This window comes from Elgaria multicarinata, chromosome 2 (genome assembly GCF_023053635.1).
Source record: "Elgaria multicarinata webbii isolate HBS135686 ecotype San Diego chromosome 2, rElgMul1.1.pri, whole genome shotgun sequence".
NCBI lineage: Eukaryota > Metazoa > Chordata > Lepidosauria > Squamata > Anguidae > Elgaria > Elgaria multicarinata.
This window is the reverse complement of record NC_086172.1, coordinates 4204171-4221615: the sequence shown is the minus strand read 5'-3', so window position 1 is coordinate 4221615 and position 17445 is coordinate 4204171. Positions and strand designations below refer to the sequence as shown.

Genomic DNA, 17445 nt, shown 5'->3' with positions numbered 1-17445 from the left:
TCTACTCTACGGCTATCAAGGATTACTTTTGGAATTTTTACCACTTCCCCTAATGTTCAGTTTTGTATCTTGCTTCCCTTACCATTACAAGACTTCAGATGTAGCTTTGACTGAGAACTGCCCTAAGAGAAATTTTTGTGAACCGCCCAGAGAGCTTCGGCTATTGGGCAGTATAGAAATGTAATAAATAAATAAATAAATAAATATCTACTTCTCTCTTTCATTCTTCCTGCTTTCTCCCATGTCCATATTATCTACTCTCTCTTTGCTGCCAGCTTCTCTTCGGGTCAGTCTTCCAGACAACTGATCTGATTAACAGGCTGTATACAGAAACCAAGACCTTTGCTCTAATTTTCACTGTAGTATAAATATGCAAAACTTCATAATACCGAATCACAGTATGTCATGTTCCTCTCCTTTTTTCACTAAATAAATGTTCCACAGCAAGAAAGTAATAAAACAGAACTTCCTCTACTGTCACATCAGACATTCCTGAAACAAAGGCAGATAAAACCAGTGATGTAAGTAGGCAACTGAAGAGACCACACTCTTCAGTCATTATCATAGCTGTAATCAATCTGGATCTCCAGGGTCAGACATAGCCTGCTGAGTTCTAGCACAATAATGTTACTTTAAGAGCTGAAAGCAATGTAAGCCTTTCTACAGATCAACACTGCAAATCTAACAACCCTCCTTACAGTAGACACACACCTTCTTTTAGATCAGGAGAAAGCAGAAAGAAGATTGGGATCTACTGGTAGATCTCAGAGTGACCAAGAAAGGGATCTTGGGGTAGTGGTGGCCAGCTAGCTGAAAATGCCAACCCAGTGTGCAGCTGCTGTAAAGTAGGCAAACTCCATGTTAGCCATTATTTTAAAAGGAATTGAGAATAAAACTGCCAGTATCATACTGCCTTTATACAAATCTATGGTGAAACCACACTTAGTTTTCATCATCACACCTGAAAAAAGATACAGCTGGAAAAAGTGCAGAAAAGGCCAACTAAAATGATCAAGGGACTGGAGTATCTTCCCTATAAGGGAATGTTACAACAGCTGAGATTGTTTAGCCTGGAAAAAAGGAGGGTAAGGAAAGACATGATAGAAGTGAAAAAAAATATGCATGCTGTGGACAATGGATAGGGAGACATTGTCTTCCCTCTCCCATAATACTAGAACCCAGGGTCATTCCATGAAGCTGATTGGTGGGAGATTCAGGACAGATAAAAGGAAGTACTTCTACACACTGTGCATAGTTAAACTATAGAATTTGCTACCATAAGATATGGTGATGGCTACTAATTTAATGGCTATAAAAAGGGGTTGGATAAATTCCTGGAGATGAAGGCTATCAATGGCTACTAGTTCTAATGGCTAAATGCAACCTCTAATATCAGAGATAGTAAGCCTGTACACACTAGTCACCGGGGTAAGTGGGTTGCACCATATCCTGCTTGTGGGTCTGAACAGAGTGCTGGACAAGATGGACTGTTGGGCTGATCCAACATGGCTCTTTTTATGTTCTTTTGTTGTAGATTTAAAAAAAAAATCCAATTCCCAACAGCCACAACAAAAAACTTTTTTCCTGTTTCAAATAAAAAGGGTCTGAAGGAAAACAGAACTAGATTTGCATGTGAAACGATTGTGTGATCTCCAGTTTGGGTACGTACGGAAAACAAATTCCTGGACTGAGCATGTGCTAAGAGGAGCTGTGTACTGCTATTCCAGGTGGACCTTGGTGTTCCGATAAAAAAACAAGTAGATCCCACAAGCCTAAAGTCTTCCCACCCTGTCATAAATGATTATGTTGGAGATAGGTATGCAATTTCAAATTGGGGAGAGAATTCTCCAGATGACCGTGGGTACGGTCAATGTTACATAGAAATATATTTATATTGCCGTTCACCATAGCAGATTTCAGGGCCACAGAGTATAAACAAAATACAAAAACAAGAAAAGAACATATAAAACTTTGAAACAGTCTAAACTTTGCTTGATTTAATTCTTTTGAACCCCCCTGAGAGCTTTGGCTATTGGGCGGTATAAAAATAAATTGATTAAATCCATAAAATGCCTGGCTCAATGAAAAGGTTCTGCCTGGTACATAAATGATAGTAATGCTGGCACCAGAAAAGCTCTTTGGAAAGGGCATTTCATAACTGTGATGTCACCACCAAGAAAATCCTCTCCCTTGTGGATGACCTTCATAACTTCGATGGAAAAAGTAGATGGAGGAAGAACTCAGCACATTATTCTTTTATATGACATAACAACTATACAACATCAGTGCAGGTGAATCTCTTCCCCCACTCCTTTTAAAGTACAGGGATGTGTGTGTCTTAAGAGTTAATCAGCATGTGCAATCAACAAGTTCACCAGCCACCAGAGAAATAAAAGATCCTGACAAATAATCACAGAGAGAAGGATGGAAAGACTCTTGCTCATCCTCCCTAAACAGTGTTCCTACTGGAATCCTCAACAGTTTTTAGCTGCTGAGTTCTTGCACTGATCAGCATCTTGCATATGACTATTTACTCTTTGTCAGCATATTAATGTTACTATAGAACTATACTTAGACAAGGGATATCCAATATGTGGTTCAGCCTTTCCCACACTTGTTTTTAAACCATCTGTGAGCAACACCAGGACTACACAATGGCCTAGTTCACATGATCACTGTGCTGCATGCAGGTTTCCATTTGTCTAATTACCTGGCTGGGTCTGGCTTGTTGTACCGTCCAAACCCAGGCAGCATGGCTTGTTGAAGGGTGAAACAAACTTCAAATAACTCAACAACAGACCATTGGTTATTTGAGGGTTGTTTCCCCCTCCAACAAGCCATCCCACACAAGATTTGGGATACCACTATACATATACTCATGAAAAGCAACTGTATGAAAATCAATTTATAAGAAGGTGGTCAATTTTTGTAAATTTGTGGAATAATAAATTTGAAGATGATATACATCCTTACTGATTCTTTACATTACCATAAGGAATCAATTCCCTTTGTAGTTCTTTTTTCTATACATACAAAATTTTAAAAATGAATAAAAAGAAACTAGAATTAAAAAATGCATGGTGTGAAAAAGTGGATAGAAACAGTTTATCTCCATCTCCTATAATACTAGAACCCAGGATCATCCCATGAAGCTGGAAAAAACCAGGTACTTCATCACACAGTTTGGTACCACAAGAGGTAGTGATGGCCACCAAGCTGGAAGGCTTTAAAGGAGGCTTAGATAAATTCATGGGATATAAGGCCATCAATGCCTACTAGAAATTATGGCTATACGCTACTTCCGGTGTCAGAGGTAGTGAGCCTAAGTACACCTGTTGTTGAGGAACAAAAGCGGAAGATGCCATTGCACTCAAGCACTACTTGTGGGCTTCCCACAGGCATCTGGTTTTAACCATGCAAACAGAATGCTGGAGTAGATAGGCCTTTGATCTGATCCAGCATGGCTCATGTTCTTAATGTACATGAAGTGTGATAAATAATTGAAATACATGATGTAACTGCTAAAGAGGCCACCAGTGAGGGAGGAAGCAGCAGCCAGGCACCTCTCCACCGGGCCTGGGTCCAGCTCCAGCTGAGAGCCCCCTCCCTCCTGCTACCAACTGTCTCTGCAGAGGCCACCAGTGAGGGAGGAAGCAGCAGCCAGGCACCTCTCCACCGTGCCTGGGTCCAGCTCCAGCTGAGAGCCCCCTCCCTCCTGCTGTCAACTGTCTCTGCAGAGGCCACCAGTGAGGGAGGAAGCAGCAGCCAGGCACCTCTCCACCGGGCCTGGGTCCAGCTCCAGCTGAGAGCCCCCTCCCTCCTGCTACCAACTGACACTGCAGAGGCCACCAGTGAGGGAGGAAGCAGCAGCCAGGCACCTCTCCACCGGGCCTGGGTCCAGCTCCAGCTGAGAGCCCCCTCCCTCCTGCTACCAACTGACACTGCAGAGGCCACCAGTGAGGGAGGAAGCAGCAGCCAGGCACCTCTCCACCGGGCCTGGGTCCAGCTCCAGCTGAGAGCCCCCTCCCTCCTGCTACCAACTGACACTGCAGAGGCCACCAGTAAGGGAGGAAGCAGCAGCCAGGCACCTCTCCACCGGGCCTGGGTCCAGCTCCAGCTGAGAGCCCCCTCCCTCCTGCTACCAACTGACACTGCAGAGGCCACCAGTGAGGGAGGAAGCAGCAGCCAGGCACCTCTCCACCGTGCCTGGGTCCAGCTCCAGCTCAGAGCCCCCTCCCTCCTGCTGTCAACTGACACTGCAGAGGCCACCAGTGAGGGAGGAAGCAGCAACCAGGCACCTCTCCACCGTGCCTGGGTCCAGCTCCAGCTGAGAGCCCCCTCCCTCCTGCTACCAACTGTAACTGCAGAGGCCACCAGAGAGGGAGGAAGCAGCAGCCAGGCACCTCTCCACCGTGCCTGGGTCCAGCTCCAGCTGAGAGCCCCCTCCCTCCTGCTGTCACCTGTAACTGCTGAACTTTCCAACTAAGATTGTAGTGCCTGAGTTTGCTTTCCTTTTCCCCCTCCTCCTCCTCCCTCCCAATCCCCTTTCCTTTTGTGTCATGTCTTTTAGATTGTAAGCCTGTGGGCAGGGACTGTCAAGAAATACTTTTGTAAGCCGCCATGAGAGCCTTTTTGGGCTGAATGGCGGCATAAAAATCCTTAAATAAATAAATAAAAATAAAAATAAATAGTAGCATTGTTAGTTTCTATTTTGCAAGGAATTCCCTTCTAAAAAAACACATCTTTATTGTAGCATGCCCTTCTTGGTTGGGTATTACTAGGAGAATTATACAATACACTATAAGTGGGAACTTGCACGAATGTACATGCAAAATTGTTCCTTACCTGTTTTGATGTAGCTTTGATTGGGTGGGTTCATGATTCTTCTTCCTTACCATGTATCTTTCATAAGCATATAGAATCATAAACTACTAATTCAGACTAAGTTCAACTAGACAAACTGGTTATTTTTGCACAATGCAGTCTCAGCAAAGCTTCTGGGTTCAAATATGTAAACAGGGACTGAATGGAATGGAGAAATCCAGCACAACCTCAAATTACAGTTTGGTCTACCAGCATTCTCATGGGCAAGATCATTACTGCTATTTCCTTCCAACATTATCAAAAATTAACTCTCTAGAGTGAGATATGATTTTAATGATGGGCAAACCAAGAATGGCATGCAGACTTGAATGGTAGAAATTTTAGGAAACACAATAAAGCTGAAGCATGAAAAGTCACATGCAGACTAGAAGACGGATTGCCAGTGGCCTGCAACATTTGACTTATCACAGCTAAAATAGATTTTGCACCACAACCAAGCCCCTTTCGGGGGAAATCTAGCTAGTAATAATGGCTTCACAATAGGCATGGAATATATGCACCTTCATATGACTGGGGTATTACATGCAAACTTTGAAAAGATACAAATTATGTGGAATTTCTCTGAATATCACAGCTTCCATTTCTTAAAAGTAAAAAAATTAGCCAAAGCTTTTAAAACAATTTGACTAAAATTTGATAGGGTTCTGGAAGCCAGATAAAATAGCTGTGCAGGCCAGAATAGCTGGGCAACTATTCACCCCTTACCCCTGCCCCAAGGGAAAGTTAGCAAAAGGATGATTGTTTAAATTTTATTCTTCTCTCAGTTATAGTGTGTGTCATTATAGAGAGAGAGAGAGAGAGAGGTATCTTGAATTATTTATTTCACCAGCATGTTGAAAGCATAACATCAATCACAAGAATTTAACTTTTTCTTTAAAATAATAGGTAGTACAAAAGGAGAATAAAAAACTGCAAGATAAAAAGCAGTGTTACTATAAAGCAAATATTTATTATATAACAATTTGTGAAAGACATAACTAATATTTGCTGTAAGTCTCCGTTGCTCACACTTGGTGTCATCTAGCTTACTTTTTGCCTTCCACTCTTGTGATGTCTTGGATGTGTTAGTATAATGTTTGCTCTCTTGTTTGTGCATTCTTTGGCATCTAAAACTGTTCTAGCAGTTGATAATGTTTCTTCTGTTTCGGATGTTATTACCTCTTCTGGCTTAATCCCCCAGTAGAGATTAGTGAATCCCAAAACCCCTTGTTTTGGAAGCTCTTTTACTCCTTTAGACAAAGCATTGAGTTTCTTAATGTGGAGATGTCAATATATGTAAATATTTTAAGGGGAAAACTGTATTAATCATCTCCAACCTGCACAGAACTACCTTTTAAAACATAATAATCCTAAATTAAATTGAAAATATTAGTCTGTATTATGTCCATCTCTAACTGATTTTGATGTGCTGTATATATTTTATAGTGCTGTCAAGTGCAGTATATTGCAGCTAGATTTCCGACACATATAAACAGTAGATAGCTTAACAATTGCATTCTCTCTCTCAAAATTCAACAACTTCAGTCTAACTGAAGGCATGACTAACAGGCACATGCCCTGATCCAACTGTTCTTGCCAGATGCAGGAGCTGCAACGTAAAGGTGGAACTTTCCTGCCTAAAAGACTTCCTATTCCCTTCAATGAAAGGGATGTCTCCACATGTGCAAAGGAATACATGCACCAAGCTACCCCTCTCATCCATAGGTGCATTAGCATGTACAATGTGCGCTGCGTTGGGGCATTTAATGCTGTGGGTACATTTACCATAACAAGTGTCCATAGCAATCAGCAGGATGAATCCACAAAGTATTTGCCATTTATTTAATTTAAAGATTCAATATAGAATGGTAATTTGAAACGGAACTCTCTCAAGACCCAAACCTGAAAAATGTTAACTTAGTAAAATAAAAGATGGCATGAATTTCCATTTCCTATAGTGCAATTCTATCAGTAATTTGTCAAAGTTATTGCACGATATTGTAGAATACTTGGGAAATCAGAAGTAATCTGTTTTTCTTGATTTGTTTTCATCACTCAAAAAATAGCCCACCGGGGAATGCGTTATAAGGGAATGAGCATATAGAAAGGGTTAAAAATCCTCTGCTCCATTCATACAGTTCCAACTTGATTCCCCACTAGCAGCAGCTGCTATTAAGCTTTTTTAAAAAGGCAGGAGATCCACTCACAGATCTCCTGCTTTCACGTTGGCTTTATTATGGCTTTAAAATCATAGAATCATAGAATCACAGAGTTAGAAGGGGCCTACAAGGCCATCAAGTCCAACCCCCTGCTCAATGCAGGAATCCACCCTAAAGCATCCCTGACAGATGGTTGTCCAGCTGCCTCTTGAAGGCCTCTAGTGTGGGAGAGCCCACAACCTCCCTAGGTAACTGATTCCATTGTCGTACTGCTCTAACAGTCAGGAAGTTTTTCCTGATGTCCAGCTGGATTCTGGCTTCCTTTAACTTGAGCCCGTTATTCCGTGTCCTGCACTCTGGGAGGATTGAGAAGAGATCCTGGCCCTCCTCTGTGTGACAACCTTTCAAATAATTGAAGAGTGCTGTCATGTCTCCCCTCAATCTTCTCTTCTCCAGGCTAAACATGCCCAGTTCTTTCAGTCTCTCTTCATAGGGCTTTGTTTCCAGACCCCGTGATCATCATGGTTGCCCTCCTCTGAACAGGCTCCAGCTTGTCTGCGTCCTTCTTGAATTGTGGAGCCCAGAACTGGACGCAATACTCTAGATGAGGCCTAACCAGGGCCGAATAGAGAGGAACCAGTACCTCACGCGATTTAGAAGCTATACTTCTATTAACGCAGCCCAAAATAGCATTTGCCTTTCTTGCAGCCATATCACACTGTTGGCTCATATTCAGCTTGCGATCTAAAACAATCCCAAGATCCTTCTCGTTTGTAGTATTGCTGAGCCAAGTATCCCCCATCTTGTAACTGTGCCTTTGGTTTCTATTTCCTAAATGTAGCACTTGGCATTTATCCCTATTAAATTTCATTCTGTTGTTTTCAGCCCAGCACTCCAGCCTATCAAGATCACTTTGAAGTTTGTTTCTGTCTTCCAGGGTATTAGCTATCCTACCCAATTTTGTGTCATCTGCAAATTTGATAAGCGTCCCTGCACCTCCTCGTCCAAATCATTAATAAAAAAGTAATTAATGCAGTAACATCATTAATAAAAAATTAATGATGTTACTGCAGGCAATGCAGATAAGATTTTTTAAAAAAATATTAACTTATAAAATGTTTCATTGGTAGGATCTTCACTACTGCTTTAAAGTGCTTTAAAGCACTTTATAACAGTTTTGACAACTGTTGGGGCCCAGGACACACTCCATATACTGTTGTCAAAACTGTTATAAAGTGCTTTAAAGCAGTAGTGTAGATCCAGCCACTATCTGGCCCTTCTGTACAAAACTGAGTTACTGGGCGGCATAAGTAGCAACTCTGGCTAGCAACACGTCTAAAATGAGCTTAATGGCAAGGATATGTTAGCAAGATCAAAAATTATTTCTATGGAACAATATTGTTTCCTAAAGACACTAAGATGGGCAGAGGTTTCACTGAAATTAATATCCCTTATTTCAAATAAATGTATTTTAGGACTAGGATGTAAATTTAATATATATATATATATATATATATATATATATATATATATCCTGAAGGAACCAAGAACAGTTATTTTAAAGTGGCGACTTATTGTAAAACAGAAGCCAAAAGAAACAATTTTAACATTTCTGTCCACAGTCTATTCCTGTCATGTAATTATTTTTCTGCGAATATTTTTTTTTCAACAAAACATGCAAAATAAACCTACTGGAAAAATTCCATTTGCCCCAATGAAGTCAACAGAACAGTTCATGAAAAGTATCTCAGAATCAAAGTCTACTTGTTTGGCTAGCTTTTAAAGTAGGAACTGCACTAGGCCTAAAACAGTATGAAGACGTCTAGGTCTTCCACTTATATAGCCAACAATAACTTCTACACTGACAGGAATTGTGTGTATACTGGCGGGGAGGGGAGTTTCAAAAGTGCTTAATCAGGAAAGTCCACAATTATATAAAAATAGAGGCTTCTCAGCTTCTTGCCCAAAGGTTCAGCCTGGCCTTCCATAGCTCCCCAGACTCATGCCGTTCCTTGGATTTCCAAGCCCAAGTAACGTTCTGTTACTCTTTCTCTCAGCCTAAATAACAAAATATGGATTATTAAATTTAGATAATTTAGATTTTGGAAAACATCTTTTAAAAGTCTGAGAATGACCAAGAGGAAGGAAACATTTTATAAAAAAAACAATTTTTCAAATGAAGGACAATAGTATGATTTCCTAATAAAGGAAACTTTGCTGAACTTTTTTTTTTTTTTGCATTGCCATCTTTTGCTGCTACATAGAATGGCAGTATCAACTGCTACTTTGCAAATCCTACTTCAGTTTCTCATATGACTTATGTGCATATTACTGAACACATGGAGAAGTAGGTGTTTACATCATAGTTCTTAACATACAAGTCAGGCAGTCATTGTTAAAATATAGCTTTGAACTGCTTACTTATGGAACCCTCACTATGAGCTTAGCCCTACTATGAAGTGTTGTTGATGCAGTTTGAAATCCTCTAATACAAAATCAGTGTAATTTCTACCTACTGAGGCAGGCAATATATAAACTATGAAGGCTGAAAAAATACATAACTGGGTATATCACATTAAGATATGATGGGAATACAAAAATGTTCTTCAAAAGTACTAAATATACGGAGAACCACTTGTACAGACATGGAAATAATCAATCAGGAGGCAATCAACCACCAGCAGCTCTGTTCACCACCGCTATCTTTTGACCTGTATGCTGAGAGACAGCCATGAACTATTTTTTCACAGCTTAGTAACAGTGGCATTGGTTCCAATTCATCATCATCTGCTTTCTAGCCCTAAAAGGCAACCACAGCATTTTCAACTCATTCCAACATTTGTACCCAAAGGAAGCCCAAAATGGGTAACAGCAACATACCAAAATGAGGAGTGGGCATAACAGGCACATAGGGATGGAATTTCCTGATATTGGGCTTCCTGTCCTAAATTCGAAAGTCAGTCATATTTATTATAAAAGGTACCAACTTCAAATGTCACTCCATTTTGAAGTTAACTAACAGTAGTGGTCCAAACTCTATCCATAGGAGTACTTCTGGTATAATTAAACTATTTACTGAAACAACAGCAATTTATGCAGACACAGGACAATCCATACTAAAAAGACAGGGGATACATTCATTACAATACTGAAGAAATGCAATACAAAAATGTATCTATCCTGCTCTCCCTCTGCAATTCTGAGAGGGGGATATAATCTTAGTCTTAGGTTGAAAATTCTCTTTAAACTACTTGATAAATCAGAAATAATGATCCATGACGAAAGAACTCATTAGTCTGAGTTCCCCCACTTTTTGCAGACTGATGCACCTTGGACTTATATAAAAGAGAAAATGGCATGTGCTGGCAGGTCAATCTCTCTGATTAATAGGTTGCCTTCCACCAAATCAAGATTTGTAGCCTGGCCCGTTGTAGAAGGCAACTAATCAAGCTTTAAGTATGGAATCTTCCAAATTATGGCATTTTTAAAGGATGAAGCCTATGGCTTTATGAAAACGTACATATTCCAAGATCAAAAAAAGGGGGGATTCTAATCTCATCACAAAGTAGAATTGGATCCCTGTGTCATTAAAAATAAATCAACTGTTCTTGTAAAAATTATTTCTAATTGTCCAGAGCAAGAATAATCAATTCCAAATGGTCTACACATGTTAATTCTATCACAAGTAGCTTTATTTTAATGTAATGTATCATTTTGCATAAAGACAAGGACGTAACGACTATGAGACACTTTTTAAAAAGAAAAAAGTAAATTTAGAACATAGATATCATTAAGAATAACACATTAAGCACATGAATATATAAGAAACAGAAAGTTAAAAAGTATGTAGCACAAATCAGTATGTTTATTCTAATTGCATTTATGTTTAAGTCCAACAAGGGCAGTCTCTGCTAAATTATTTTATCCCTCTTGAAACTCCTTTCCAAGCTTTTCCAAATTAGATCATTAATATATAATGTTCCTCACTGACTGCCCTGTCCTCCATTGACTCTGCTTCCTAGTTATGTAAATTAGGAATACCATAAGATATGTAAACAAAACTAGACTTACATCATATTTTGCAATTCAGGAGTAAAGTTTGTTGATTTTCCAGTCCCTCTTCCGCTGTTTGATGGAACACTTGACATTGGGCTGGCTCCAGTACTGCTCATCTGAGTAAACAGAGGAGAAAAACCATAATGTTTGCAGGTATATATTAGCAAATAACATGTGAAAAAACAGCAAATAAAAACCCACAAAGGTCATGTGCATACTTTAAAAACTCAAACTTAGCACTGTTCCATTCTAAAGTTCATAATGCCTTGTTAAGCATGACTAAAAACTATTGTTTTCTCTCTTTCATGGACAATTAAAGCTTCAATCTTTATTACAGAAAATAGGTATGCAAGACCAATTAGTAACAGTAGCAGTAATTTGTCAGAATTAATTATAATTATTTGTAATGAATTAGTTTGATAGAATTAAATTAAAAGTCATATTTTGCTACTTATTTTGAAATTAATGCTAGAAAAAATATTAAATCAGACAGCCTTGAAGAAGTATGTCCTTTAATAAAGAGGCCTATATTATGAGAAAGCACATCTATTCAACAATTAAAACAACAGCTCTTTTAAGACTCTAGTTAAGGCTGTGTCACGTTGGCTCAAATTCCATGAAGCCAGGCAATTGGGAGCTAAGGCCTTCACAGATGCCCCCCATGATCACTGATGATGTTGGAAAGGCCGGGGTGAGTGAAATTATCACTGAATTCCCTTGGGTTTTGAAAAGGAAACTTATCATTACATTGTTGGCAATACTATTCTTCCCAAGTATATTTGAATCTGCTTTGTTGCAAGTCAACCTATGTCATATATGGGATTATAAATATTTAACTAATAGTAATCATTATTTCATTTCAAGGTGCGCACTTAACTTTTTTTAGGTGTACAACTCACACAAAACAATAAGCACAGGTAACTATGTCTGCTAATTAAAGCAAGAATAACAATAGGAATGAATCAAAATTCAAACTCTACGGAGCCAGCTTTTGAGATATACAGAAGGCTTCTTTGTGCTGAATTATAATAAAAAGGAGAGTCCAGAGTTGTTTATTGGAACCCATCTCCTGCAGTTTATAATAAAGGGTATGGATTGCAAATGGAGGTTGCAATTCTATTCTGATTTACTAGACTGTGACCTGGTTTGAACATAACTCTAACCCATGGTTTGTTGCCTTACCCTGGGGGGTGGGGCAGGGGTGTTGACTGGCAAGACCTTAAAACATCCATGATTTGTTTTCTCAATCCCTGAACTGTTTCCCTCCCCCTTTGCCTGCTCCCTCACTACATGCCAAATGCTTTTGTGGCTTTATACTGGCACGAAGAGCTGCTTTTTGTTCTTTTATCACTCTTGCTTGCCGCCTCTGTTGCCTGGCAAAGCAACCCATGAACAATCTAACAATTTCTCAAAATTCCAAGTGAACCCAATGACCCAAAAAGGTTGGAAAACTCTGTTCTCAATTCATTAATAGGAACATGTATCTTGGAAAACATTTGACTGTCCTTTGCCCCATAGAATGGAGTGAGAGACATTGAAAACCCTGCTTCTATCTGCATAGATCCGTTTTTACATTAGCTCCTATCTGACTAAAATGCTAAATAACACAGAAAGTATTAGCCGAGTGTGTGGCTGTGCTGCACTAGAGGGGGGGGGGGCTTATACATTTTCCGATACAGACTTTAATGATAATGAAAATGTTGCTAATGCACATAAAGTGGAACATCCTACAAAATGTATATGCAACACATACAATAAAATACCCTTAACTATTCACAGTACAAACACAGAACTAGAAATGAAACATTGTGCTACACGTGTTTTTTCAGTTTCCTACACCAAGAATTTTAATTAGTATTCTTAGACACAAATATTTATTTGTTTTCAGCTCCATACAAGCCACGTAAACATACCTCGGAAAGAGGCCCGGCCCAAGGTTTACTGCCGCCTCAACTAGGTGGTGCTGCCACTGCCGCGCATCCACCTGCACTCACTCACTCACTTGGCTGGCCACTCCATCACCTGTTGCCTTTCTCCTCTGCTGCAGCAATCGCTGCCAGCCCTCCCATGAAGGCTCCCTTTGCACTGCTCAGCTTGTGCATGCCTGCCTTTGTGGTTGGCACAGGAAGCACTGGCAAGCCGCCCTTCTATGGAACTTCTGCGGCGCCTCCATTTCTGTTGCTGGGGGGCAGGGACAACCTCTTACAAGAGCCATGTGGCTGGAGCATAAGGCAAGAGAGGCAGAACAGGCAGGCGCACAAGGTCAGCCAGAAAGCTGGCTGACCAAGCAAGTGAGGGACGCCGAGTTGACAGGCGGCAGCTGCAGCTGTGGCAGTAGAGAGGCAGTGGCAGGCCCTCCTGGAAGTCATGGGGAAGAAACGAACAATTCGTGGTAGGGCTGGGCCAGCTTGGAAATTCTACCGAAAAATTCAAATCTATTTCTGAAGTCTAGGTCTTACTATCCAGAATGTTACTCTTTCTTCAACATTAATGTATAACTATATTTTAGGTTATTAGGTAATCTTTGCCTATTTGAGATATTTTTTCTCATTACAGACATGACACATCAGACAGTGTCAGCCATGCAGTGTACTACCAAACATAATTGATTCTCCATGGTGAAATATCATTACATGACTAATATAAATGTATTTTTAAAAACTTTCAAGGAGTGAGGCATAGTTGTTTTCAAGTACCTCTTTGTGGTACAATTAATAAAAACAGATATTAAAAGCAAAAGATGTAAGGAAACTCTGCTCAAAATAATATGCACTGAAAACAATACTTTTTGTAAACTATGAATAAACTATGAATCACTTAAGATCCTCTAAACCGGTCATCAAGTTCTTGACCACTAGCTACAAACAGTTCAAAAGACATATTAGTCACTTCTGTCTTGTTGAACTCATTCAGAAAACAAATTTTGATCACTCTGCACTACTGTACACAAATCAAAAAAAGTCAGCACACATTAAGTATGTGGCTTCGGCTTAATGAAATCATATTAGTCAAAGCACTGCCAACAGACCCTGCTAATGAATTTCTACTTTTATTTTTTTAAAATTCAGGTATATTTAATAAAACTTAACAAATATGTTTAAAATTGCAGTTTATTCCAATATCATTATGGAAACCCATAGGAAAATCGCCACACACCACACACATCTAATTTTAGTTTTTTGGCCTGACTTTCTCTGCAATGACTCCTAGCCAGTATAACAGTCCCTCTCTTCTTTGGTGGCCTTTCTAGAGTTGGCACATGAAGCTGAAATAAACAGCACAATCAATTATACTCATCTATGCACACTGTCAGAAGTTGCTTTTAAAGGTGCAAATGCCTATAGGTGTAGTGTTCATTTTTGTAGATAAAGTGAAACAACTCATGCATTCCTTGAAAAGTATCTTTCTAATACCCACAATAATACAGTCAAAGGAAAGTTCTTAGCACGAATGGTGACTTATGAATGATGTTATGCATGGAAACTGTGTCCTCACAACATATTTGCCTCTTGTTAATTGAAATTTTACCTCAAGACTGTCTGGTTCAGATACCCTATCAAATTGGGTTGGATCCAGACTTAGTCATATGAAAAGCAGACCACTGAAATCATTGAGACTTAGGTTAGTCAAAAGCTCTAACTGCATTACTCAAGAAACCTTTGCCAGTTACTGCAGATCCACTGACAAACTCGTTTGGTACATTGGTATATTATTTGGTATATTGCTTTCTGTTCACAATTTGGCCTTTGTCCAAATTCAGCTTCTGAGCTCCAGTGACATCATCAATATCTATTTGCAAAGGATCAGGCTGTACTTATGGAAAAAAGGACTATCAGTTGTTTCTTCACTTGCTTTATAACATTTTTCATAAGGTTTATGAGACTCCCTCATCTCTCCAGGGTTTAAACAGCATGATTTTTTTTTTAAAAAAAAAAACCAGTTCCCTCTTTTAACTGTTCTTTAAAGATAAAAGAGAATGATGTATTTGTCAATTTTTTGTCTCTTCACCAATCATCCTCACATACCATACTGAACCTTCTGTACATTTCCTGAACCCAAAAGCTGCAGTCATTGCACTGAGCAACAACATACAGGCACAAATTATCCAGAAGAAAATAACATTTGGGACAAAAGATATCAATTGTGTTTGGTTTGAGAATGTCAGTACTATCTGGGTCTATTTGTGCTGGGTCCATTTGTGGAGTTTGAAATTCAAAACTCTTTCCAATTTTGTCTGAAACTTCCCATACAATTCAGCACAATTTCTCTGTCACTAACATTATAAGCACCATATTCCCCGTGTGTCACAGTTTTCAGTTCTCTCAATTTCCTAAATTTTAAACTTTTAAAACTTTCACCAACAGAATGGATATTTATAAATACCTCTACGAATTTCATGACTTCTATAGTCCAGAAATAACTTGCAGGGAAGGAGGTTACTCACCCCTGCTTTGTTCAGTCAGGCTGCTTGCATTCATTTAAAATATATAATTTACTAAAATATTTGCATGAGTAATTTAAAGACCATATAAGAACACTGAGGAATCCTAGCTTCCATTGAACCTGATTTGATTAAATACCCAGTACCATTATTGAATCATTTCTATGCCTTGTCCTTCAAATTAAAAGAAAAGCAAGCAAGATCCTTACTGACATATAAGAACATAGCAAGTTCCTTATTGACAGATAAAACTAAATAAAATGAGGCAAGGTATACTGCTACTATTCAACATCAGGAGAGGTCAACGTTAGTTCTCTACATTTTTATCATGGCTAATGTCAGCATCGTACAAGTCTTAATATTGCTGTCATATTACAGAATCCCACTCTAAACTTTTCAGGTAACAGGAAATGCCACAAATGAACACTATGACTATTTAACACTTACATGATGCCAACAACACTGTAGCCATTACGGACAGCACACCATATGCTGAACAAAATATATTATTGCAGTCAACAACCAAAATATAACCCACATACTTCCAAGTCATCATACTTCCAGTCATCAGATAACATTTAAAAATGATAGTGCTACCAGTATTATGAATGCTGGTTCCGTCTTCCATTAATCTGTCTGACTTGAAAAGATTTGGTAAGCTTCCATTTATCCAAGGTCTACTCATTTCTTACATTATTGTTAGCAGCAGTAGCTTTGAAAATGAAAAGCAGATGTTAGTATCATTTCCTCTCAGTCAGCAGTCTTAAAATATAAGCAATCTTATATTTGCCAATTATTGTTTTACCTTTCACCTGCAAGTATTTCCTAAAGCATAAAATCCAATATAAATATACAAGATTTTTTTTACTCTAATAATTAGCATTGCATTTCACACCATATTATCCGCAAGTCTTAATGTGCTGCTAAATATTTTGCATACTGTAGGTCAACATCTCTCCTTGATCATGCAGGATGTTTTATATTAACATATTTTCCTTTTTTTTTTTACCCAAAGGGAAAGAAAACTGAATAGGGAATTACAGACTAGGTCATAACATGAGACTATATTCCACAATGTATCTGTGGAAAATAAAGTATGTAAATAAACCTATGACTATATTGTAAACTATTGTCATTTCCTAGCAGACATTTTGAAATTAAATTCATATACTATTTTCCACATATGTAGTTTCCCTAACCCTAACCCAACCTGGCTGCCTCACTAAGCTGGAAAATGTGGACCATGCTCAATAGCGCAATGCCAACTCTCTGTGCTGGATGTTTGCAGCTTTACTGCAATCTCTTCTTTTCTTTTGTGCCATTCTCTCGGTCATGGAGAGCACTCTATAAAAGTCTCTCTCTTCTCCCTCACTTTTCACTCTGTCAAAAGATATTTCTAACTGCTAACTTACCATTACCCAAGTCTTTAGAGAAGTACCACAGATAAACAACTTGACTGCCAAAACAAGTTCTTATTAAACGCATATGCACAGGACTGAAAAATCCCAAGTGCCAGGACCGCCTCAATACATAAGATACGATGCTTGTACTCTAGAATCCAGAATACGGATGTGTGTTTTTTAACTGTGTCCTGACTGTGTTGCTAATGATAATAAGCTTATTTGGGGGGGGGGGGGTTTCAAGCCTCTCCCATTTATATCCGTCATCTAACAAAAACCTTGAAATAATGAGGCACATGTCATCAGGTTAACTAGGGCCACAAGTTTATTTAATATAACAACATCTGCAAAAATCAGGACACTGTGCAGGACACTCTTAATGCAGGAGCCACTAGCAGCTATCCCTGCCTTGAATTAAAATGAGCCATACCTGGCCATGAGGTGAAAGTAGTGTAATAACGAACCCCTTCCCACACCTCTTCAGCTGTTGGAGAGTCCTTCCAGAGTCTCTCCCCATCCTGAGCCC

At 39.1% G+C, this 17445-nt stretch overlaps 2 protein-coding genes across 9 annotated transcripts in view; one reads left to right on the top strand and one right to left on the bottom strand.

Annotated features, from left to right (window-relative positions):
- RUNX2 (RUNX family transcription factor 2) overlaps window positions 1-17445 on the top strand; it is a 346128-nt gene that overhangs the window by 30394 nt on the left and 298289 nt on the right. The gene's annotated exons all lie outside the window — the stretch shown is intronic.
- Window positions 1-17445, bottom strand: part of SUPT3H (SPT3 homolog, SAGA and STAGA complex component) — a 349923-nt gene that overhangs the window by 319518 nt on the left and 12960 nt on the right. Inside the window, exon 2 of the mRNA XM_063115942.1 lies at window positions 11094-11194. Coding sequence (XP_062972012.1) covers window positions 11094-11194 — 101 coding nt within the window. The remainder of the gene's footprint in view (window positions 1-11093; window positions 11195-17445) is intronic.